General features: G+C 41.3%; 1 protein-coding gene across 2 annotated transcripts in view; it reads right to left on the reverse strand.

Annotated features, from left to right (window-relative positions):
* The window catches only part of LOC146789259 (tachykinin-like peptide), a 160,288-nt gene that overhangs the window by 21,766 nt on the left and 112,516 nt on the right, over positions 1-26,006 (reverse strand). For both annotated transcript variants that reach the window (XM_085630874.1, XM_085630873.1), the window contains exon 4: positions 8,905-8,928. In XM_085630874.1, coding sequence (XP_085487000.1) covers positions 8,905-8,928 — 24 coding nt within the window. The remainder of the gene's footprint in view (positions 1-8,904; positions 8,929-26,006) is intronic.

A 26,006-nucleotide genomic window follows, 5' to 3' on the forward strand; every position in this document is an offset into this window, starting at 1 on the left:
TCCTTAATTGAGGCCTGTGGGTATACTACAGACAGCGATGAGGTGGAGGTTCACCTCCCACATAATCAATATGGAGAGATGTTAAACTCTGTCATGGCTAAATATGATTTAGAAGTATTACAGTGTGTTAAAGATGACCAGGGTAATCCTATTCCTACATTTACTGGTAGGGGTGTTGGTACAGTAATTGATCACTTAGTCATCTCGGTGAATATTAATACCTTCTGTTAGTGATCATAACTGTATTATTTCATGTCTGTCCTTATGTGGCCACAAGAAACAGGTGTTTGAAACTATTGTAAATGATGTTGTTTTAAGTAGACCTAATGGACATAGGATTAAGTGGACTGTCACTAACTCAGACACGTATTTGAACAAAATTGTTACTCTCTGTCTACCTGAGATAAGCAAGTGTCTTGATGTTAGTGTTGGTCACTTAGGTATCTTACATTGTTTTAATAAAATTAATGACAACATCAATAAAATTTTGACCAACCCTAATGTCAAGCGACATAAACAGAACAGTGGATGGTTCGATAAAGCTTGTACCAGGGCTCTACAGAAGCTAAAGAAAGCTCTTTCGTGCAGTCCCCGGAACAGGTCTAGTATTGTTAATCTTAGAATAGCCTACAAGGAACAGCTTAAACGTAGGAAACGTGAACTTCAGGTCGAAGCGTGGGACAAATTGACGGTCGCGGCGGGGCTATCTAACAGTAATCTCTTCTGGGATACCGTCAATAGTCCTTTTTTAAGGAACGATGAGGCACCGACAATTACCTCCCAAGTTAGTAAGGAAAGTTGGGTTCTCCACTTTTCTTCTATTTTTAATTGTAGTGATATTTCTTGTACACCTAGTCTATCTACTGTTGTCTGGCCTATTATCCCCCTTAATATTACTCCATCTGAAGTAACACTTGCATTGAGATGTAGTAAAGGTGGTAAAGCTCCTGGGCCGGATGGAGTGCCAATCGACCTTTATAAAGCTGACATAACAATATGGGGCCCCATTCTATCAAATGTTTTTAACGCAGCTGTAGAGGAAAAGATTCCGTCAACTTGTGGGGAGTCCATAATAATTCCCATATACAAAAAAGGGCCCTAGATCTGAAGCCAAGAATTATCGCCCAATGTCCCTTTTAGACTCATCATTAAAAACTATGAGTCGGGTCTTATTGTTTAGATTAGAAGAATGGGCGGAGGATAATGGGATTTTGGCTCAATCCCAATATGGGTTTAGGAAAGGCCGGGGGACCTTGGAGCAATGTGTAAACCTAGATCTTATTATTGGGAAATATACGCGCGCAAAGCAGGGATCTCTTTTTCTCTGCTTTGCTGATCTTAGTAGCGCGTTTGATCCGGTAGATCATGGTTTACTATGGGTAATCCTTTTGGACCTAGGTGCCCCCCAGGCTATTATTTTCTTTTTGGCACGACTCTATGTTCAATTATCCGCAAAAATACGCTATGGCCAAGCAGGAGAATGTACAAGCCAAATTATGGTGAGCCTTGACATTAGGCAAGGTTGCGTGCTGGCACCCCTTCTTTTTTCTCTTTTTATCAATGCCATAGAAGCCGACCTTAAAAAAGTTAAATGTGATGCTCCGCAAATTGAGGGACAGGAGGTACCTGTGCTGCTTTATGCTGATGACACGATACTCCTCTCAAGAACTCCAATTGGCCTACAAAAATTAATGAATAGATTTTCTGATTTTATAAAGGAAAAGAAACTAAAACTCAATTATTCTAAGACTTTTATTTTACCGTGCGGACGTAAAATAAGGAATTTGAGATCCTTCCATATTGAGAACCATAAAATCCTTCTAGTCAATAAGTTTTGCTACCTTGGCATCATGTTTTCGAGTAACGGCCTGTGGTATGATGAGATTTTAAATGTTAAGGCCAAAATGGCCAAATGTGCTTATGGCGTTTTTAAATTTGCAATCAAATTGGGGGATCGCCGCATATCTGATATGTTACACATTTATAGAAATAAATGTGTTTCGGTAGTGCTTTATGGTGCAGGGGTTTGGGGCTATTGCCCTCATGGAGAGCTTCAGGTGGAGGAAAACGCTTTTCTAAAAAAGTTATTATGTCTGCCTTCATAAGCCCCCACTGTATTAATTCATAACGAGGTGGGGTTGAATTATCTAACTGATCTGATAGAGCTGAAATCCTTAATGTTATGGAGATCGATTTGGATGAAGCAAGAGGCTGGGTTCAACAGAAGCATCATTAAGGATTGTCTCTGTCTGGACAATTGCCTACAAATCCCCTGGTTAAAATATGTGGTATCTACTTTTAAGGATTTTTTCAAGGTGAATATTTTGGAAAATCCGAATTATGCGTCTGATTTTTCTAAGTCACAATTTAAACAAATTTTTCTGAGGGAAAAAGTTCAACGCCGCCATTGTAAGAACATGCAGCTGGCAACTGTGGCTTTTTATTATTCACAGGAGCATACTGTAGGGTTCAAATTATACCTTTCCAAGGTTACCAGAGTCTCGCATCGGTTCGTATTGACCCGATTGAGATTAGGTATCGTCCACCATTTGGTGGCTTTTCCATCTATAAAAAAATATCCCACTGCTCCTTGTCCATGTGATGGAGTCACTAAACAGAGTGTTGTACATTTTCTCCTTACTTGTGATTTATACATGCATTTGCGCATTATCTATCTGAAACCACTTTTTTAAAAATACGGGTCTCGTACTTTGAAATCCGCTTTGAATTTGTTGCTTACTTTAAATGAGATAGATATATGTTTTTTTACTGCCACGTTTATTTTAAAATCTATTGCTGCTAGAAAAAGTATGTTTTTTTTACTTTTATGTTCAGACGGCTGATTATTTTTCTAAAATTCTGTTCTGTGAATCCCTCAAATTGTTTTATTTTTGGTCCAATTTGTTTAGTAAGTTTTATATCTGTTGTCTTGTGCTTTTATGATTGTTTTTAATAATCGAATAAAGCTTACATTGAATTGAATTGAATTGACTAACATAAAAGTTGAAAGAGAGTCTTGAGGAAGGAGAAGCTGGGGAGGAAGAAGGCAGGCACCATAGGTCACTGTGAGCATTTCGAGAGAGGAGGAGATGACTATGAAGCTGCTCAAATCCAAATTTCCAGGAGCCACATAAATGAATCTGGAAGGTGAGTAAGGATAGCCAGGCTTACTTTAAGGACAGAGCTATCAGTGACATTAGAAGTCTGGTTGTAATATTGTCTGATTTTGCTTTCCCTAAGAAAGGTCCAGGACTTTGGCAGGCGTGGTGGTGTGCAGTGAGGGGGGCAGAAAAATGACATCTGCATATGAACGTGAATGACTATACCTGAATGGTTAGTGCAACACACAAGGTTACTGGTGAATAAGATATATCTTGAATTGTAATTTACAAATTGCTGGGGTTATTGTCCGACTGTCCTAAAAAAAGAGCAAACTAATACAGAAGAGATTCCTTGCAAACTGTCTAAGACTGACACCAAAGGATCCAGTGGAAATGAGGAGTGGTCTGATAAGCGGAAACAGCTATGTACATCTGTTGACATGCCAACACACAGTGAGGAACAAGTGCTCACCACAAAGCTAATGAAAGAAAACTTATAATCAAGAGAGTGAGAGCAGAAGAAAGAGAGAGAAAGAAGGGAAAGATACAGAGAGCAAGACACAGACTCACTTCTGAAGATTGCAGACTTCAGTATCAGGAGGGATCAGTTGCCCCAGAGGAACATTATAAATGATATAAGACAAAATATTCAAATAGGTGCCTCAGTGGAGAAACAGAGACATTTTAGATTTGCCTACTGAAAGTCTTACAGCAGAATTAAACCATGTACACCAACCAATTGATAGAGTGGATCCAATAAAAAGGAAATCATTCAAACTATGAATAATAATATAATTCCTTTCACTTTAAGAATACTATCAAAAAATACTTTTGCCACCATTTACTTGAACCGCTTGTCTCATCTCAGCATGCATGGAGGTTTAAGAGGAAACCTATTCTTGCCCCACCACCTGTGCCATAAGGAGGTGCTAAATAAATATTGTATTATTTTACAAAGGACATGAACAAAAGATGAGTTGCTAGATTAGGAAGAAACTGCTACCAGCCATTGCATCATAAACTAGCTCGAAGGTAAAATGAAAAAATATACCATAACTACAATAAAAAAAAGTTTAACCGATTAAGGACTTTAGCATCAAAATCTTTCAAAGACTACAAAGGGTCAGTTACAGCCTAAGGAAACTGCCACCATTATCTTGCTCTCAAGGCCTATTAGGCAAGGTGAAACCAAATTTACGGTTGACCTGAAATATCTTTCCAATAAAACACCCCCCGCTGTTTTAAATACTCATCAATTAGAGACAAGAAAAGCAACTAATGTTAAGAGAAGATTGTAACATTCTGTTAAATGTCACAAAAATGGCAAAATGGGGAAGTCAAGTAAGATAACTATTCGATAACTTGCAAGGCCTATAACACACACCAATTGAGATGGCAAATGGATGTGAACATGCCCTGTCACTAGGAGATGGTGTGTGCCTTTTCTTCATATATTTATTCGATTTCAAGTTTGTTTTACAAGATTGGTGATGAAAGTGAGATTCAAATCGGTGTGAATTAAGCACAATGTACTAGTAATCCTTCTATTTGCCTTCAGCCAAAGGGTTGGTGGAAATAATTAATACAGTTTTATAAACTAATATATGTGTGTCTAGCGATGGGTAATTGGGAAACCAAACCCCAAGGCTCTTAAAGAGTATATTGGTGTTATCGTATCACATTACATTCAGTTACAAGAATTTCTCCTTTTGTTTCTTTGAAGTGAAAATATCCTGCCGAAAGGAGAATCCCAGAGTGGATGGGACTGGATATCTGAGTTTCTCTTGAAAACGGTTCTATCTTGAAATGTGATTCAAACCTAATATTATATTAATGCATTAGGTAAAAAAGAGAACTGTCATTTTGTTTGATATTGTCAAAATCCTGAAATATATATAGACAAAGCTTCTAAGTTCTCCATCCTCACAAACATTGTAAATTGCAAATGTGTAGCATCATGGAGTTGTCAATCCTGGAGTATAGAGAATTAAAGCAATTGACACAATTGTATGTTACTGTATTTCCTTCTCAAAGTACCGTTGTAAGAGGACTTCCTTACAAGTCTGACAGTAAAAGGCATATCCCCCCAAAAACATTAATGTTGTCAACTGACACCTATATCTGTTATTTTAGTTTTTAATTACTCAGACGTTATTATATACTTATGCTTATCTATCCTCAAAATTGAACATCTTGCGCAATACTTGTTAATGGAGATGTGTTATAATTGTCTTGTTCTGTTTACTTTTGTTCACATTTCTTATTTTTCCTTTCATGTTTTTTCCAGTGGCATCTCCCTTTGCTCACCTTCACTCTTCAGACCATCACAAAGGCTTGAATATGAGCTAGGCAAGATTTTTTATTTGTGGGGGGTATTTACTGCACACAGGGGTAGGAATTCACTGGCTGGGGTTAATTACCTCTTATTAAATGTTTTACTCCTGGAATGAGGCATTACACGGCAATGCAATAAGTATTGCGCCATATTTTGCCTCTTTTCCAGGCATTTCCCATTGATATATTTTTGCAGGATTTTCCGGGCCAAATACATTAGAGAAAAGCTTGCAAGGGTGGAATAATTATTACGTGCATTGTAATTCCAATCTCTGTGCAAACTCCTGATTGTAAAGTGATCCAAATATACAGTCTGCCTGTAATCCAGCCATACAAGGAACTAAGCACATGTATTCTGATCACAGATGGTGTAGGTAATTCTAAATGAGTTAATAAAATGATCTGGCAAGGGTCCAAATACCCTTTCATGATTAAAATGGATCACTGAGGCATTTCTTGGACCTTAGTATTTAGTGTACCATGAGTCTCTATGAGGGCAAAACAAAGTAAAACGTTGCCAAATATGTACTCCCTTTAAGGGTCATAGAAACCCACAGTCATAAACTGCACATTTGAACAATTTTCAAGTTTCAAGTACTAGATTATTCTACATCTACCTACTGGAATAAGTTTCTAGTGCTAGAGTATTCTACCTTTACCACTGTAGGAAAATTAAAAGTAAGCCATACTTGGATAACATTTTCAAAACATGAATCTTATCATAATTTTAAACCTGTAATGCCTTGGAGTTTTTATGTCTGTTTCTTACAAAACACTTGCAGGCACATGCAGCAATGTAGGCTTTTGCGATTCCTTAATTGCGATTATTAAGGAATCGCAATTAAGAAATTGCAAAAGCCTATGCATGTAGGAATCGCTATAAACTTAGCGATTCTCAAACATTCCATAATTGCGACTCGCAAATTGCGGGTCGCGATTAAGGAATGCCTTCCCATTCATTCCTATGGGCCGACAGTCCCATAGGAATGAATGGGAGATTGAATGCGCAATTTCAAGGGTGCAAGGGTGTCAAAAGGACACCCTGATGCACCCCTGAAATTGATCTGTACACACATGTTGCGCACACACATGCCCCAAGGGCATGTGTGTGTGTAACCTACAACTTTGAAAAATGCACTTTAGTACATTTTTCAAAGTTTTTGCAAATTACCATTAAGTACAAATTGATGGTAATTTGTGCCCCCTATTAGCAAAATCGCAATTTGCGATTCCATCATGCATTGTATTTAAGGAATCACAATTTGCAATTCCTTAAATGCAATCGCAATTTAAGAAATCTCAATAATGTGCCATTTCTTAAATTGCGAGAGGCTGACAGGTTGATGCATCGCAGAATCCCTTTTTGCGGGCGCAAACGGCCGATTTTTGCGAATCGCACCATTTGGGCTCGCAAAAATGGTTGATGCATTTACCTGTTGATTTTTCCCAGGCTAAGCCTTGCAGTCTCCGCCTTTTCACATGAGTAATCAGTGATATTTTTTGCAAATGTGAATGAATCATGGCTTTCAAATGCCATTTATGGGTTCTTATTTGCTTAAACTCACCACAAATTTAAACTCTTCAGATCATAAAGACAGTTCTTCATACATATTAGGAAGAATATGTGTAATTCTGCACACACAGGCTGTTGAATTATTCAGGTATCACTTATCTAGATCTAACAAAACAGTGAATGCAATGCTTTCTGTAACAACGCCATCTAATTATCCAAAGAATCAAAGGAATCCTCAGTGGAACCAATGCAAGATATTTTGTCTGTTATCCTTTATCCAAAGCACATCAGTTATCATAGACATTTATTATGCATCTGATTCACACAGGTTTTGGTGGGTTTACAAGAACCTCAACGAAAAATAGAATTTTTGAAATTCTAAATGATTAAAGTTTAATTTGATAACCACTTCACATATTAACCCTTATCTGCTGAAATTGGTTGAATATTCTTGTCTCCACCTTGTCTGCCTAAGCCCCACCCTATCCACTAATTCTTGACATGTCTGGCACTCTGATCTGTACATCTGTTCATCTGGTTTTTTAACAAATTAAAAAAAAAATATGCAAGGTTTGTCCCACCAAAGCATCAGTGCTAAGGCTTTTATTTAGAAATGAGGGAAGGCTCCTGCCCCTACACAGGACTGATCTGTATTCTTTCACCTAGGCTAACAGCAGTAATTTATAATAATTGCAAGTATGTTTGATGCTAGATAAAGAATGGCATGCAGTAGTTGGGATCACCAGAGTGGTGATAACATTGCTATACTGATGTCACTGATATCACTCTTACACCAGGTTGCACTGCACAGCTGCCTGGTGGAAATCATACCGGACGGACAGTTGTGGTTCTAGTGAATCTCTTGTATGCACAGGTGGTGAGGGAATTCCCAAGATTTCCCTTTTCTGGTGGGGTTCTTGTCTAGAAGAGATGCAGTAATTTAAAGGTTTCAATGGATCTAGTTGCTGAGGAGTAACAGAAGCTATCTTTCTTCACCGCCTCATTTTCCGGGATACAAAGAATTCCCTCTAGCTCTTTGAGTGCTGAGAGAGGAAGAAGGACCTTTCAGGCCCCAACCCAGCTCCACCTTGCCAGGCCCTGTGAAAATTGAAAGGCAGGTATTCCACTTGTTTTTCAAGTGATAAGTGTTTAGCATGCTGTGGGGGGAGACAGGGGTAGGAGTAGCAACATACAATTGGCACATTACTGCTCCTTCCTGTCTTGTAGTTGTGCACTGGGAGGCAGGCAGTTGAAAGATTTATCTCCCTCCTCCCGCCAATATTACAATATGAATGAATGAAATGAGTTTTGTCATGCGCAAACTTTGCCCAATGGGCGTCAAGGCGCCTAATTCAAATAATACAGCTCGCAAATAGACGACCTAATATAACAAATTAGGTTTCCAAAATGTTCTTTGCACTGTACATGATGTAGGATGCCTTGTGCATCCTAACCCAATATATGTCCTCACTAGCCTTCATGTGGTTCCTAGAGAAACCACAGAGGCCGGGGAAATGTTTTGTGAGGTTTGTTGGCTGCTACTATCTAAAGTCTTCTGCCCATATATGTGGCTCAGCAGGAGAAAGAAATGAAAGGATCACACATATGTGAATAATGGCCACAACTAACCCATCAGGCATAGGAGGGTGGAGCAGGGAGAAGACAAATGCACTGTGGGGCCTAAATCTCTTCTCCAGTGATGTTTAGGGACTACCCAGTCACAATTACAAGCCTGACATTTTATACAGTTATTAATATAGTATTATTTTCCTCAAGTGGTCACTCTGCAATATGAGATTTCTGGGAAATAGAAAAAAAACATTAATCATATAATGTAGTACCACTGAGTGAATGGCATTTAAAAGTTGGGCATTTCTGTACAAGACTTTTAAAATGATGTGTGTCAGTAGGGTGCATGGATAAGAGTATAGACAAAGGTCTGATAGCTGAACTTACGTTTCCGAGAGATTTGACCAAGTCCTAAATGAAAAACAAAAGAAAATAATAAGTTGTTATGCATCATGGATTTTAAACTTTATTTTCGAATTTTAATTTCCTCTTAGCAGAGAATAAAACACTATTGAGATTTGATTTTTAGAAAATATCGTGAAGTTAAGTTCAAAAACATCTGCACTGGGCACAATTATAAATAGTATTTTTATATACAGTTATTCAGTCAACAGTTGAACAATTTACAGAAAAAGAAATGTGCAAGTAGCTAAATAAAGCACAAAATGCCAGACAGTGCAGTATCAAAGATGTGGAAGACATGTTCAGTGATGCATTGGATAAGCTGGCAAAACAGATGGAATGTGATAAAGGGATGCTTGAGGATACAAATTGGAAGGAAAACCCTGTCCATTCCTGGAAGATGGCCATGCATCTCACCTAGCAGCTCATAAAATTCTAGCATTTACATAGTGCCTACACCAACCAATCCAGGTTCTGTGTGATGAGACTCTTATCAAGACTCTTATGTCTAAGTTGTAAAATGGAAATGGTATCCTTTTTTTCCAGACTCTATTGAGTTGTGAATAGAGGCAAGACTTCTTGGCTTGGGGGGACACTAAATCACATGCAATATATCTCAGCACAAAACTATTGCATCTAGAATATTTATCACCAGTAAATTGTCACAATATACAATAAAGTTGAGCGTCCTGTTAATGCTCACAACACCCCAAACTATAACTGAAGCAAACTCAATAATGGGCAAGAACAAACCATTCATGACAGAAGTAGCGGCTAAGCTTGTACCAAGAAAAATAAAAAGGCAAAAAAAAAATGGACTACCTAGTTCACAAAAGAATGATTAGAAACTCGTAAGAGTTTTACTACCACAGAATGGATTTGGCACAAACAAAACATCATCTAGAATCACTAAGAAAGAAATCCAAGGGATACAAACAAAACACATCTTCACGGCTAAAACAGGTCTCATCAAATCTGAAAACAAGCAGACAAAAAAATTGACTAAAGAAGGTCTTTGACATTGTGAGGGATATCTCTTGCCCTCTCTCTTCTCCTGATATTGCGGATCTCAATTGGAACTGGAAAAATTCCAATAATTCTTCAAAGACAAAGTTATAAAAAATCTAATTATCTATCTTAAATTCATTATTAGACATAGTGATTTGGTCCTTGACCCAAAAACTCAATTCAGAATGGTAATTATTGAACTTTATAACACAATATCAGTAAACACTATCAGGAATCTCATATCATCCCCTTGCTAGTCTAACAAAATACCAGCAAAAATTATAAAATACATAGTTCATCTCTTGCACCCTACATAACCAATGCTATAAGCATTTCTCTAGTAAAAGGGGATTTTCCTGAATGCCTGCCTGCCTGCATTAGAAAATAAATACAGACCTTAAAGACCTGAACAACCTCCACCAAGTGTCAAATCTCCTCTTTATTTCAACTAGAGGTCTCCATAGATTAAAATAATCTATTTGACAAGCTGCTATCCGGCTTTAAATAGAATGTAGCACAGAGAAGGTGACTCTGCTGATAAAAGATGATGCACTACCTATACTAGATAATAGAGAACATTGTCTCCTTCTTCTTCTCAACCTCTTGGTTATATTCAGTGCTGTTAATCGTACCTCACTAGCAAAACTTTCTGGCAAACAGAAGTCCCCAAGTCAGTTGTACTATCCATTGTACACTCTAGACTTGATTATGGCAATTCCCTGCAATCTGCTAAGCCTAAATTGCACTACCTTAATTGCACTTGGTCCTGCTAAAGGCTGCCCTAAATGTGGCAACTGGCACCCCAAAACCAGATATTGAAGTCTAAAGCATTTTCAAACTTGCCAAGATTGTCGACAAAACCCCTCACAAAAGAGCTATAAGCTGTCTAAACCACAATCTAGTCATCTTAGGTAGTTCCAACTCACTCCAAAGTTCGGCATCTCTCTCGTTCTGGAAACTTCTTCTTTCAAAAATTCAAGAACCCTGAAACAGTGCTTCACTGGGAATGTGCTGAGGATATGGAACTCCCTCCTCCGGCGATAAGTATGAATACCTTCTATAGAAACTCCAGAAAGGATCTCAAGAACCTTCTATTCCAACATCATCACCAAATATGTCAGGCCTCACTTCACACATTGGTATTGGTAGGTAGAAAGACAAATCTATTTTGTGTACTGACCCAAGACTCCTCCTCAACGTTTTCTAACTGTACATGTTCTACAATATAGATCACCAGGTGATTACCCTGTGCATTCTTTTCCTCCCCTTTTTTAATCACTAGTTCTCATTTATTCTAACCTTGCTCCCCTAAATGTATTAGCATGCAAGGTGATCTTATTTGATATCCTGCACAGTTATAAGATCTCGTTTTTGTTCTTCCCCTGCTCCTATATCAAGCACTTTGTTACCTGTGGGGGTCTTGTTTCTGTTCTATAAAATCTAACATAAATAAACACATGCATAAATAAATAATATTAGATGTGTTATTAAAAATAGCAAATCACTCACCTATAAATACCTTCCTTTATAATACAGTGTTAGGCAAATGGATGGAACTAATAATTTTGTTGGTTTATATTGTTGACCTCGAAATAGTGGCATACAACCACCCCCCTTCCCCCCGGGGCACAGTAGGCTCAAATCTGTCTTCAGTACTTGAGAATTAAATAAATCTAAAATTTTATATGGCAACATTAGGCATACACCAAGACCTGAGGATGCTCAGGCAGACGCTAATCTTGTCCACCTTATGGCTCGAGTTAGCTCAATGCAACATTGCCCAGGCAAAGAGAAATGCCCTATTACTTACTGGTAATCTTCATTACTCCCGGTCCCGTTGTCCTCGTTCTATTCATAAACAAGTGAGATCATCTTATCTCACCAACAGAAAAAAAGAATGAAGGAATGCTGGCTCTACCCCACCCCCTTCCACCGGGAGTACATATATGTACCTTACACAGCATTGCCGCTGAACTAACAAGCCACAGATGACGGCCGGCACATTCGGGAGGGTGGAAGGGTAGTCTTTGACATTGGGAGGAGGTGTAATGAAGATTACCAGTAAGTAATAGGGAATTACTCCTAGGTCCCTCCTGTCCTCGTCCTATTCATAAACAAGTGGGAATACCGAAGCAACAACCGGCATTCATCAACAACAAACCACCCGGACACAAGGCAGGTAGCAACACCCAGTTATTAATTAGCACAGAAAAACAATGTCAGGAGCACACAGCCTGCAGTACACCCAACCCAAAATAAGCATAATCCCCCAGCAAATTCTGGATCCGATAATGCCTTCACGAAAGTATTAGAGGACGCCCAAGTAGCAGCCCTACAGATCTCAGACAGGGAAACCCCCTGAACCTCAGCACAAGAGCCCACCATCCCCTGTGTAGATGCCCATGCACACCCGCCAGAGGAGGGGAACCCGCAGGGAGTAAGCCAACATAATGACCTGCTTGAGCTAGTGACTAATGGAAGAAGAAGCCTTCACCGCACGAGAGGAAACCCCGAAAGACACAAACAGGGAGTCGGACTTCCGAAAAGGATATGCGAACCAGATAGATACGCAAAGCCCAGCAACCATCAATCAAAGACCAAGGAAGGTCACCGTTAGACACCGGATCAGTGCACCAAGCAGGCAACACCATCTCCTGGGAACAATGGAACTGAGAAGGCACCTTGGGGGCAAAAGAGGAATCCATGCGGAGGACCACTCCATCCTCCAAAAAGACAAAAAGGGTTCCTGAGCCATCAGAGCCCCAAACTCCCCAAGGCGCCTGGCCGAAGTAATGGGCATACAAAAAACACCTTCAATGTCACAACCTTGATGTCCACCTCAGTCAAAGGTTCAAAGGGAGAAGCCACCAGAGAACGCAACACCAGAGGAAGGTCCCAAAAAGGAACCGACGGCCACACCACAGGACGGCCCAAATATAAACTCTACAGCACCAGGAGATCAAGTCATCCACATCTGACAAATTCCCCGAAGGGGAAATAAATGCCTTAATCACAGCCCATTGAGCACACAAAGTGGAAACAGACAACCTCTTCTCAAACCCCTCCTAGAGAAATTGCAGCACACCAGGCAGAGAGCAATCCAGGGGGGACAACTCCATAGCACAACACCATCAATGGAAATTCCACCAATGACGCCCATAGGATCTGAGAGTAGAAGGTTTTCGAGGCTGTTGCAGGGCAAAAGCTAAATGCTCGGGGAAACCCCAAATGCTGCCACCCTTGCCTCTCAACCTCCAAACCAACAGCCTCAGCCATGGAAGAGACAACATTGGAGATGACCCGAGGGGAGACGGAAAGCATGGGAACAACCAGGGACACTGAACTGCCAACAGCCTCAGAGTGGGGATCCAAGACCGACAAGTCCAAAACAGCACCACCACAGCCACCTCTCAGGACTCTAGCACCAGGCAAGCCAAAAACCAGGGGATCAGCGCAAGGGGGGGAAAGGCATACAACAGGTGCAATGGCCAAGGAATGGTCAGAGCATCCACCCCCACACTCCCTCCTGATGGACACAGGAGTAGAACTGAGGCAGCTGAGCATTGTGCTGGGAATTAAATAGGTTGAGAAAGGGAAGACCAAACCTCCTGCACATAAGCCGAAAGGCCTCCGGAGTCAGAGACAACTCCTGGGAGGCAGGGTAATAACGACTGAGGGAATCTGCCACCCCATTGTCCACTCCCGGATATGAACAGCCGCCAGAGACAACAGATTCCCTCCGTCCAGCAAAACAAGGGAATCACCACAGCATTCAGAGACTTGGACCTGATCCCCACTTGATGATTCAGGTTGTCCACCATCACCATGTTGTCCGAACACACCCCCACACTGCACCCCAACAACCGACTGCTGAAGCCCATGACAGGCCGTGACACCACCGTCAACTCCATTCAATTCGAGGAACATCTGCCTTCCAGAAGGGACCAACGACCCTGAAGCGAGCTGGATTCCAATGTTGCCCCTCACCCAAAAGCACTGGAATCCATCGTCAGGACCGCCGGAGGAGAGGGCTGCAACCGGAGACCCCTGGAAAGATTGATTGACACCGTCCACCAGGGCAGGAAGGATGAAGTGAGACACCGGAACGATGAGGGCCAAATTCAGAGACAAAGGATTCCAATGGGCCAACACATGCACCGACAGAGGCCTGAGATGAAACTGTGCCCAAGGCACCATGAACACTACCACTGCCTTGAGACCCAGAAGCCTAAACCAGAGATGGACCGGGAAGGAGAACCCCCTCAAGAACTCCAGGGCAAGGGAATCCAAGGTCACCGCCCGAGAGACAGGTAAGAACACCCTGTTCAGATTGGTGCGAAAGTGAGCCCTGATGGAAGTCAAGTCCTGAGAGGACTCCAGTTGACACTTACGAAGGTTCAACAGAAACCCATGATCCCGCAACACAGAGCACACTAACTCCCGATCTATCAACAACTGATCCTGAGATGGAGCATGTATCAGCCAATCATCGAGGTATGGGTAGATGAGGATACCCAGAAGATGGAATGAGTCCACCATCGGCGCCACCACCTTGATGAACACCCTTGGGTCAGACCACAGGCCAAAGGGTAGGATCCGAAACTGAAAATGACGACCCCCAAAGGCATAACCTCAGGAACCTGCAAGAGCTGGAGTGAACCGGGACATGATATTATGCGTCCTGCAGATCTGGGGTACCCAGGAAATGGCCTGGGAGAACCATTAGAATTACCCTCTGAAGAATCTCCATCTTGAAGGGCAGATGAAGTAAAAACTTGGCAGTCCCTTTAAGTCCAGTACCAGACGGAACCCCCCTGTCACTTTGGGCAACAGAAAAATTAGGGATTAAAACCCCCGCTCATTCTCCAGAGGAGGCACGTCCTGAATCGCCCTCTTCGCCAAGAGGGACTCGACCCCCAGAGACAGCTCGGCCCTCTTGGTCTGACACAACGGCCAAGGAGTTGGACGAACCCCTGAATCCAGAACAGTCTCTGAAAACTCGATGCGACACCCCAGTTGAACAATGTCCAACACCCACACTTCAGAACATAACTGCAACCAGGCTGGAAGAAAAAGATGTAGCCGCCCACAGACCAACAATCCTGAATCGGCTGCCATATAGTGAGGAACAAAGTTTTTGTAGGGAAAACTTCACTTTCCTGTCCCGACCCGTGTCAGAGATAAACCTACCATGACCTCTAGAAACTGCCTCTGAGAGGGCGGTTAAAAGAAGCCTTTAGGTTTAGAGGAAACCGTTGCAGCGGAGGACTGCTTAAAAGAAGAAAAGTGCTTCTTCTCTTCAAAAAGTTTGTGCAATTTACCCTCCAACTCTCCCCCAAACATCATAGTCCCCTGGAAAGGCAAACGTAGGGCAGAAGCCTTTTGAGCGGAATCAGTCTTCCAATCCTTTGAAACCAGGTTGTGGTGAGCCGCCACACCAGCCCCCCAGAAAGGGCTCAGGCCCGCACCACGTCAAAGAATACATCGGAAAGGAATTCCACTTGCCACTTAATATGCTCCAAAAGCCCAGAACAGTCAGACGTATCGTCCAGGGACTGATACAGAGCATTGATATCTGAAATAAGAGATCTCGCTTCAGAAGTACCATAAATGCCAGCCGGCAGAGCCAAGTGGGAACCTGAGAAAACCTTCCGAAGGGAAATATCCACCTTCTTATCCACAGGATCCCTGCCCCACCAGACTGGTAACATAAAGCAGAGTCCCAAAACAGGAACCAACCAAGTCAGGACCTGCTTAACTTCTGAGAACAGGCAAGGAAGGTTGCTATTTGGGCAGCCTACAGCTACCGGTCGCACATGTGGAATCCAAGCAATAACCAGGGCCCACTCTGCTTATCTCCCGATATTAGACAAGACCAGGCATTTTCAGGGCAGCATGGACATAGGCATTAGCACAAAGGAATAAGAAAACCAATATGCGGTACTTACCCCTGAGGCTACACTTAAGGGAACAGAGGGAATGCTGGTTAAGGTATGTATATGTACTCCCTGGGGGAGCATTCCTTTTTTCTCTGTAGGTTAGATATGATTTTCTCACTTGTTAATGAATGGGACAAGGACAGGAGGGACCTGGGGTAATGACAAGACACTTTATATAGAGATTGGTCTTTTGGAATGATTGGTTTGACAATAGTTTGTGGAGGTTGGTCCAAAACAAATACTTTAAAATCCAGCAAATGTGGCATGAAAGGCTTGCCCGGGAATAGAAAAAGACTGGCTTAAAAATCTAAAAGAGCGTCATAAAGTTATTGTGAATTTACCTACAGTCTTAACACAATGAAACATACTCTAAAATTTGAAAGGGAAATCAATAAACAATATTCTTTTCAACAATATTCCAGGCTGATCACATCTGGAGAAGGGACAAGTTATTTGGTTATTATGGGGTACTAATTCAGTAAAGAAAACTATATTGAAAAAGTGGAAGTTCATTTCCAAAACCTACCTTGACACCTGGCGACTCAGCACAACTGTTTACTATTATATGGAAAGATATTTAAATCCCAACTGCATATATGTGCTCTCAATGAATCTTCTAAAAGATATTGAAATTTTAAATATATGATTTGGCTGTCTTCTTAAATTGAGAAAGTCTAACATGAAAACTGGTAACTAATGTTATTCTAACCACATGCACGATATCAGGAATATATAGTTTAATGTGTGAAATTGTAAAAAAGTGCTATCTTACTCAACGCTACACCTGTTACCTGTTGCCTAGTGATATTTTCTTAAGTTTCTTTTCACTATACAGATTTTAGATAATGGACAACAAAGTGTTAAACCTTATTGAAGCGTTATTTTACTTTACACTATTACCAAATTTTATTTGTCTCTCTTTAGACCCAATATTTCAAGGCTCCGTGGAGCTCTGAATTTTTAGGTACTTGGCTTCCTGCTGTCAAGACGGACCCATAACTGTGATAACAGAACAGAAGTGTTATTTCAGTGATATGACAACATAAAGGACTAATGATTCTTGCTCTGGGATCAATCATCCCTTCTGCAGCAATAAGGGTCTTCAGATAGCAACAGGAATTTCGCTGAAGGCACCATAAAGCTCACCATATGTGGGAGGACCACTAATCTTGAATGGTGGCATTTTAAAATTTTAAGACAACCAAAGGGCATCTCCCTTTTTTACTACATTTGTAACTTTCGCAAAAGTAAATATATAAATGAATTATCAGGTAATAAACAGTTTAAAAAAGATCTTGGAATATTTAAGAGGACCACCTTTTTTTAAAAAAAATGGAATAGCTCTGTATTCTCCGAATAGAAGGTTTTATCCTTACTGATGATACTCTGAGTTTTACCAAAAAAAGTGGACATTGGATCTCTGTTAAATAGGAGTGATGAATATTATTAGACACTAAGGATTAATAGGGATAGTGAGGATCAGTAAGTATTGGTGATTAAGAAGTCATAGGTATTTTCCCCAAATCCTAACTCTTCTCTCTCTTCTCTTTTCCTCTTATATTTTACATCTATGTACAAATCCCGTTCTATTTGTTTCTCATCAACCACTGTAGTTCCCCTTAGTCCCTACCAACTCATTCTGCTTTAAAAATTATTTCTATTTGAAGCTCTTCCTCTATAAATGTTGTACATATGACATTCTGCCCCTACTCCCACCCATTCCAACAGTTTTTCAACAACCTCCCCACACATATGTATGACCATAGCTTATTACATATGTGAATCCTGCATTTATTTATAGCGTGTAGTTTGATTTAACGTGTACCCACCAGAAGTGTCTCCTCCATTTGAGCGGAGGAGCGTTGCCCCACTACTAACATAGCCCCCAGAAAAGCCCCAGAGATTAAAAATAGCATGGTAATAAAGTTAATTTATTATCATTTTATTTTTCAACAACCTTTCCAGAACTCAGAGTCAGGACAGGAGGGGGAATGCTGAGGGAGGAGTGGTGGGCTGCCTGTGCACTCAAGTTTAATGTGCGCATGTCACTTCGACTGTCTGTCTTACGACGGACAGCCAGACATAAGCACTTTTAACCTCTCTAACCCAGCTGTGTTAGACAGCTGGGTTGAGAGCAAGCACAGGCTTCCTGTGCCCTTGAGAGCACTGAGGGAGGCTGCTCCCTCCAATCCTGGCGCTTCTCTCATGCTGGTTAACAGCATGAGAGCAGCTCCAGGATTGGGCAAGGGAAATAGCTGAGGCCTGCATTGGAGCCTGGAGAGGAGAGAAGAAGAACACCAGAGTGAGGAGGAAGTGTTGTGCAGTAAGCAAGTTAAGTGAATTTTTATTTTATTCATGTGTACCATAGCGCTTTATATTTAGCATGCATGCATGCACCCATTTGCCCACCACGCCACTCTCCATAGTTGCCAGCCACCACTGGTACCAACTTTTCAAAACCATCACTTGGTGCTTCACATTTTTTGCTTGCCCTTTATGCCTGTAGGAAAATGTTTCATTTTTCCATATTTACAGCGCTCAGACACCCTTCAGCTTGTACACGCGATACAAGAGTTCATAAATAAATCAAATGAAAACCAGTAAATTGAGAAATTAAGGTATTAAGTAATTAAGTAATTAAGGTCCTTTCACACCCTCCATCCCTCGCCAAACACTCAGATTTGGCTGCGCGACTAGATGAGATTTATCTACAGTTGCAAATGTATCCAAAGGTCCAACTAGCGATATAAATCCCATGAACAAGCCTTTAGCCTCCTCCATCTTGAAATCCATTCCCCTGTCCAACGACCCCTCTCGCCCTGGAAGATTTGAGACTGACCTTGCGTCCACAGATCTCCAGGACCTGCACAACTCTTACCCTACTTGGTCCAACCGCAACATGAGCCCGCAGAGACAAATACAATCCATCCTTTCTAACCCAAACAGAGAACCTCCTTGTAATCTTAGAAGCAGCAATAAGGTCAACCTCACTCATGTGAACGTCACCCAGAATCCTTCCCCCTCGAATCCCCTGCGACTTAAATGTGTACTTCTAAATTGCAGGTCAGCCAGTAAACACGCCTCTGATATCTTCGACCTCATCCAACACAAGGACATAGACATTATCATCCTCACTGAAACTTGGCGAAATCCCGCTTCCACTCCTATTTTAGACCTCCTAGTACCTCCCACTCATGATATAATTAGGTTAGACAGTGCTCCGAAATTGGGTGGGGGCCTAGCCTGTATGCCTAGGAACACACTGTCGATTTCTCAAGTGGAGTCTTCTGCGCCCTCCTCTTGTGAATACTTCTGTCTCAGCATCTCAAGTAAGAAGCTGCCGGTTTGCAAACTTCACACCTTCTACCACCCCTGGGAGACAATCTCCCCTTCATTGAGCAATTAATGGAAATCATGTCTGGCAATGTTGACTCAGCTGTGTCCCAAATCTTCCTTGGTGACTTTAACCTTCACTGGGCAAACCCCAAAGACCCTGCGGTATCTTGCCTTAAAGCTTTTTTAAATGATCAAGATCTGACTCAGCACTGTGACCAACCAACCCATAATAAAGGAGAAACTCTAGACCTCATTATCGCGAAAGTGCAGACCGTCACCCTGGATTCCATTACCCCTTGTGACTAGTCAGACCACCACTGCATTCTCTTTTATATTAACAGGGAGGTACTGATGAGGAAGGCTCAACCAACTAAATCAAAGATATGGAAAAGGAACCTCAAATCAATAAACACGGTTGATCTAGCTGCCCATTGTAAATCTGCCCTCTCCTCTCAAGCTGACTTGATTGAGGTGCAGTTACTCACTGATTCCTTCAATTCGACCATCTCCAACAACATGGATGACATTGCTCCACTCCAACATAAAAATGCCTCAATAAAAATATCCAAACCATGGTATAATGAAAACTTAAACACGGAACGTCGCAACCTTACGGCATTGGAACGTTCCTGGAGATCAAATCCCTCCTCGGACCAACTTAAACTCCTGAGAGATGTTAGGAGCCTCTACTACAAACAAATCAAGCGCGCTAAGGCTAACTACTTCAGACACCAATTGGATCAAGTGGCAAACCGTCCCAAGAAACTTTTCGAATTGGTCAAACAGCAATCAGTAGCAGGTCCAATCCTCTCTGAACCTGGAGGCAGCCCACCCTCTTGCGACGAACTTGCTCCTGTCTTCATTGAGAAATCAAGGCTCATCTCCACTGACCTCGTCTCTAAGATGGCTTTACTGCCCTCCTCCAGGGCAGCATCACCCCTTGACCTCTTAGAAAAGATCAACTCAACCACCCAGATCACCAAGAAAAATGAGTCCTGGGGCACCTTTACCCCATTTAGTGAACAAGACATCAAAAAGATCCTCCTGAATATTAACCCATCCAACCACTTCAGTGACCCGTTCGTTACCCCCGGCCATCTTCTAGAAAATCAAGGATGCACTCATCCCCACCTGGACAAGGATGGTAAATGCTTCTCTATCACAAGGCACGATCCCCGACTGCCTAAAAGCAGCTCAGGTATCACCCATACTAAAAAAAACTAACGCTGACAAAAGCTGATCTCAATAATTTTCGACCTATCTCCAACATCCCCACCCTAGAGAAACTCCTTCAAAAATGTGTTCAATCCCAACTCTGTGCTCACATAGAGAACTACCAACTCCTAGACCAGCATCAATCCGGCTTTAGGAAGTGGGCACTGCACCGACCCGGCTCTCACTCAAGTTATGGATGACATTTCAAAAATGCTCGATCAAAACGAATCCTGCCTCCTGATCCTCATTGACCTATCCTCCGCTTTCGACACGGTTAATCATGACAACCTCCTATCCATTCTGCAAAACAGGATGGGTTTTTCCGATCAGGTGCTACAATGGTTCTCGTCCTTCCTCCACCACAGATCTCAAAGAGTCAGGGCAAATCACTCTCTCTCCCAGCCCTCTCCAGTACTCATGAGGGTCCCCCAAGGATCGGCCTTCTCTCCTATCCTCTTCAACCTTTTCTTGGAACCATTAGCTAACTCACTAAACTCCACGGGTATTATTTTCCATATGTATGCCTACGACACGTAACTCTATTGGAAAATCGCATCCCCGGAAAACATCATCTCACTCAACACTACCCTAAAGTCTACCCAAAACTGGTTGACTAAGAACCATCTCCTGCTCAACACCTCAAAATCGGAATTCCTGCTCATCTCCCCTCTGAACCACATCCCCAAGCTAGACCTTTGGTTGAGGCACCTCACTGCTTTCAACTGCACTCCTCTCATCATAGACTCAGCCAAATATCTAGGAGTCACCATGGACAAGCACCCGAATATGAAAAATCATATCAGCAATAAATGTAAGGGAGCAAACCACTTGATGAGGACACTCAGAAATATCAAACCGTTCCTTCTACTGAATGATTTCAAGCAGGTGGTGCAAGCGATTGTCCTGCCGATGCTAGATTACGGCAGCGCTACCATCTGTGGCCTTCCCAGGCTCCTCTAAGGGCATCACTGAATGCTGCTGCAAGACTGGTTACCGGCACCAAACGCAATGAGCACATATCCCCAGTCCTAAAATCTCTTAATTGGCTCCCCTATGAAGCGCAAATTCAGTTAAAGATTGCCGTCATGACGCACAAAGCCATCCACTTCAATACTCCAAGGTACCTGGTGCAAAAATGTGAACTATCTTGCGGTGTAAGAGCCTCAAGAAGCACCTCTACTTTCCTCTTGAAACCACTTATCCTTAGCAAAAAGAGAACTTGTCACAGAGCCTTCTCTGGCACTGCCCCAAAGATATGGAACTCTCTACCACCGGAGGTACGCAGAATCTCCTTAATAACGGTGTCCAAACTGGAAGTCAAAAGATTCCTGATGAATACATTTCTACCGTAAGTGGGCTAGGCTCTCCTGCTCTATGACATTTCCTACTAACATGGTACCATCATTTGCTACTATGCCCCCATTCGCTACCCATGTACAATTGTCTATTATAACCTTCCATGTTGCATTTGTCTTGTAATCTGCGATCATTCTTGGTTTTATTCCTACCTGATGTTTGATTTTGCATTATTGTCCTTCCTTTCCTTATGTAAAACGCTCTGATATCCTTACTGGATCTTGGTCGCGCTATATAAAACTTTATAAATAAATAAATAAGAATTTAAAAACTTGCAAATGCACACATATTTAGACAACTATCCACAGTTAGAGACGATGATTGTAGTGTAAGGGAGAATATGGGTCCCATACTGCCACTGAAAGCAACACAATTAAAAATGTCTCAATAGTTTTGATTGGTGACATACTGTGGGTATCTTGGATGGACTCAACTTTTGAATTGAATTTAAATTCTGAACAGAGGGATCATGAAAGTGTACATTTAAAAACAGAAGAATTTTAACTTTTGGGCATTATAAACTTTGTCCAGAAGTACTAATATAATATGCTTTCTAATCTTTATAAATGTTTTTCCTCCTCTATATCCTCAGCCATTTTGCAACATAGAACCAGAATTGCTTCTGTCCTTGACAAGAGTAAATCTCTGACTTTATCTAGTATGGGGTTATGCTTGTAAACATTTGTGAATAAATACAAATGCACAGGTTTGTGAGTGGTGACCTACTTTGCAAGATTTACCTTCATGAAATGTTCCCTCTCAGTCCTGAGAGCAGATTTACTGCCTTTAGGGTGTAATATGTGATCTGAATACCTCAATGTATGAGAGTAAGTTTACATTTTGTGAAAGGTATGCATAGTTTTGCACTTGTAAATCATGTCATTTTAACACCTACATTGAATCTAGGATGAAGATGCCTTTATGAATTAAGACCCATGACTGTTGCAGCTTCCCAAGAGTACTCGTGATTTTTGCCAAATATGTAAATTTTGTTTGGCCAATGGGAGAAAATGTATGTTTTCGTTTTTTGGGATGCATTTGACTATTTGAGAGACTATTTGACTAATTGTTGCCTCATTGGCCTTCTGGGCTTTGAGTATGCAACCAAGGACATATGCTAATTCCTGTTATATTATTAATACTTAATCTTGTTCAGCATCTCAAGCTCTTTTTGATGGATTAATAAATTCAGATCATTTTGGCTTTTTGAGTGCCGCGTGCCTTTATCTAAAACATCGTTTTTATTGGAATTGATCCTCCAAATTATGCTGGCCAAACAGAAGAGTGTGCCACAGCATTATTTGGACCGAGTTTATCTTCATTGTATATATGTGTATGTATATATATATATATTTTTTTAAATATAAAAAATATTAAAATACTTTCTGGTTGTAGCGTCGTGATGGTAATTCCTCTGTCCAGAAACCTCTGAAGACATTACTCCTAAGGGTTACATTAAGTTATCACGGCTTTCAGAAGATTATTCACTAGCATTCTTCCTCCTCTAAATCTTGCCTCGTGTTTTATCAATCCTGTCATGACCAGGTGAAAGGTCCAGAGAGAACTAAGTATAACCAGTTTTGGATCACAGAGGCCAGATTCACATCCATTGTTATGGGTTCCAATCTCTGCAAGGCAGAGCCCGGATGGAAACCCAAAGCAGCCCTGGCACAGTTTGTCAAATCAGCCACGGTAAGGTGCATCGTGAGCGAGTGGCCTGACCACTACAAGGGAGTTTGGGGTGGCCATCACCCTACGAAAATATGGGTAAAAATGTTGCATTCTACAACACATTTTTCATCATATATTTAATTGTATAAGCTTTTAACGCACTGTAAATGCTGACCTTACAGTGCACTAGGATAAAACAGTATTTCTGGGACACCTCAATGATTCCCTCACTATAACCCTGCAACAGTGCCGCTCCATATCTCTTCTCTGGAGTGTATTTCATTTGTGTTATAGCACCTCTCGTACCAGTGTAGGGTGTCAGTTTACTTTACATCACAAACTCAGAAACAATAAATCATACATGTGTAAATAGGTGTATAGAAAATGTTACCTAGCACAAAGCTGCAACAAGGTGTAGGATTCACATTTCAACCATACTGAGAGGCATTTTTTAAGAGTCTCTGGTCTGGAGATGCACAAACTCAGGATTCAGAAAGTAATGCAGTGGATAGGGTTGGCTTTACTAATACTAATTTATTTCTACCCAAACAAGCCCTTTTTATCAATATTCGGATGATGAAAGACTGGGGAAAACATAACTTTCTAACCTGTACCATGCAGTCTACGTGCAGCTCTTTGATGGCAGTTCATTGTTCACTGTGCTAAACTACGATTGTAATTTATGAACTGCACTGTAACAAAAGGATCTCTGTGACAAAAGTATAAACCCACTGAGCTATGCACAAAAATACTGTTCTGTGTGCTGCATGGTGCACGCCCCCTGCACTTACTTAGATGAGTCAAAACTGGCACTAGACAAAAACTCTCGCCAGCAGGTATATTAATCATCAGAGGTATCTAGACACTTTTATTGTTGCATGAATACTGCTGGATATACAAGAAACTCTGCTGTGGGTGCTTTTAACATTGCTCCCCGGTCATAAAACTGGACCCCAGTAACAAAACCGCCTCCCTGCCCTTCTAGCCTCCCGGGAAAATGCTGGATTCAAGGTTCAGCCAGTCCGGCCTTGCTGCAGGAAGTTGCTGGAGCTGATGTTGAGACCAGCATGGCCATGGATGGAGAGAATGCGAGGCTGTACACAGAAATGCCAAGATGGAAGAAGCAAGTGTTTGCTGGTATGCACATATGTAAAGATGCAACTTGATTAATGCAACATATTATAGATGTGGTGGGCTCAGAGACACTGATATTGTGATCGGCACATTTAAAGTATTGAATTCTACTGTCACACAATGATTCTTATTGCTAGCATTGAACCCAAGTGTGTGCAATGGAACTCTGTTCTGGAATGAGGCGTGTGCAGAACCCTGCAGCACTCCTTGTACAGCCTATAAGAAATAAGTCAATTACATATTTTCCATCTCATACCCTTCAAAGGAAAACATCTCAGACCTTCCCTGTCTCACAAGTCCTCTCAGGTGATCTTAGTATGTTACTCAATATAGTCAAAGGTATTCTTAGACAACCTGCCCTGTTAACTGTGGCAGATCAGCTTCGAATATCAGGTTTATTAACAAAGCTTCTGGGGTCAAGCCCTTTACTCAAATGATGACCATCCTTTGAACAGGAAGGGATACCTTTCTGAACAAAAGAGTACAAAGAGGACTATTTCTCATTCTATGCATGATGCAGAATGCAGAAGGCATCATGTTAAGAAGGAGGAAGTGGTAAGAAGTACACATATTTCACCTGCTACGTTTCTCTGTGGAAGGAGTACTGATCGCATGCAATTCCAGCTTTACAAACCTTACAAAATCTGTAATTGCATGAAGTCCATGGGTGGATGCACAAGAGCACCCATCCTCCATCTATGAAATGCATACCACTAAGAACTGTAATACAACATTTCTTTACAAAGTCACTCAACGCCATGCAAATCAGGCCTTGCAAGGCTTTATGATCCACAAATAAGCCTTGGCTTTACCCTGCTTTGCCTTACGTGATGGAAGGATTATGCAAAGGCTTAGTAAATCTAGGCCTGAGCACCGGTGAGCTTACATGAGGTTTAGAGATGAAAAAGGTGGAATATTAACATATTAAGTAGGTTTTTTTATGTGGTAAAGGTACTTTTTCTTTATATGTGGCAGTGTTTTCACACTGTCTACTCAGAGCACTGTGGCGCTCCTGCCAGGCATATATTTTTGTCATATATGTGTATATTATCTACTGGCGGTCGCCAGTAGAAAGTTATAGTTAGGACCTTGTTTCTATTCAAAAAGCGTTTTTTCTTTTCCCAATAGCTTTGTCGCTGGTTGACGAATCTTCGCAGAATTTTCAAAACATTGGTCCCGCTCCGGTCAGTTCCTATCCTGAATGTTTCGGGGTGATTTGCCAAGCGGGGGCCGAGAAAAAAACATGTTTTCTCAATGTTAATTCTCATAGGAAATTTTAGACACGACTACAGCCCGAAATGCAGAACGGAATTACACCAAATTTAGCAAGAAGGTAGCCCTTGGTTCAGAAAGAGACCTTTTTTCAAATGGTGTAAATCCGTTCAGTAGTTCCTGGGAAATTAAAAAAATAGAGGTCGAAAAATCATT

This window comes from Triturus cristatus, chromosome 10, assembly GCF_964204655.1.
Source record: "Triturus cristatus chromosome 10, aTriCri1.1, whole genome shotgun sequence".
Lineage (NCBI taxonomy): Eukaryota > Metazoa > Chordata > Amphibia > Caudata > Salamandridae > Triturus > Triturus cristatus.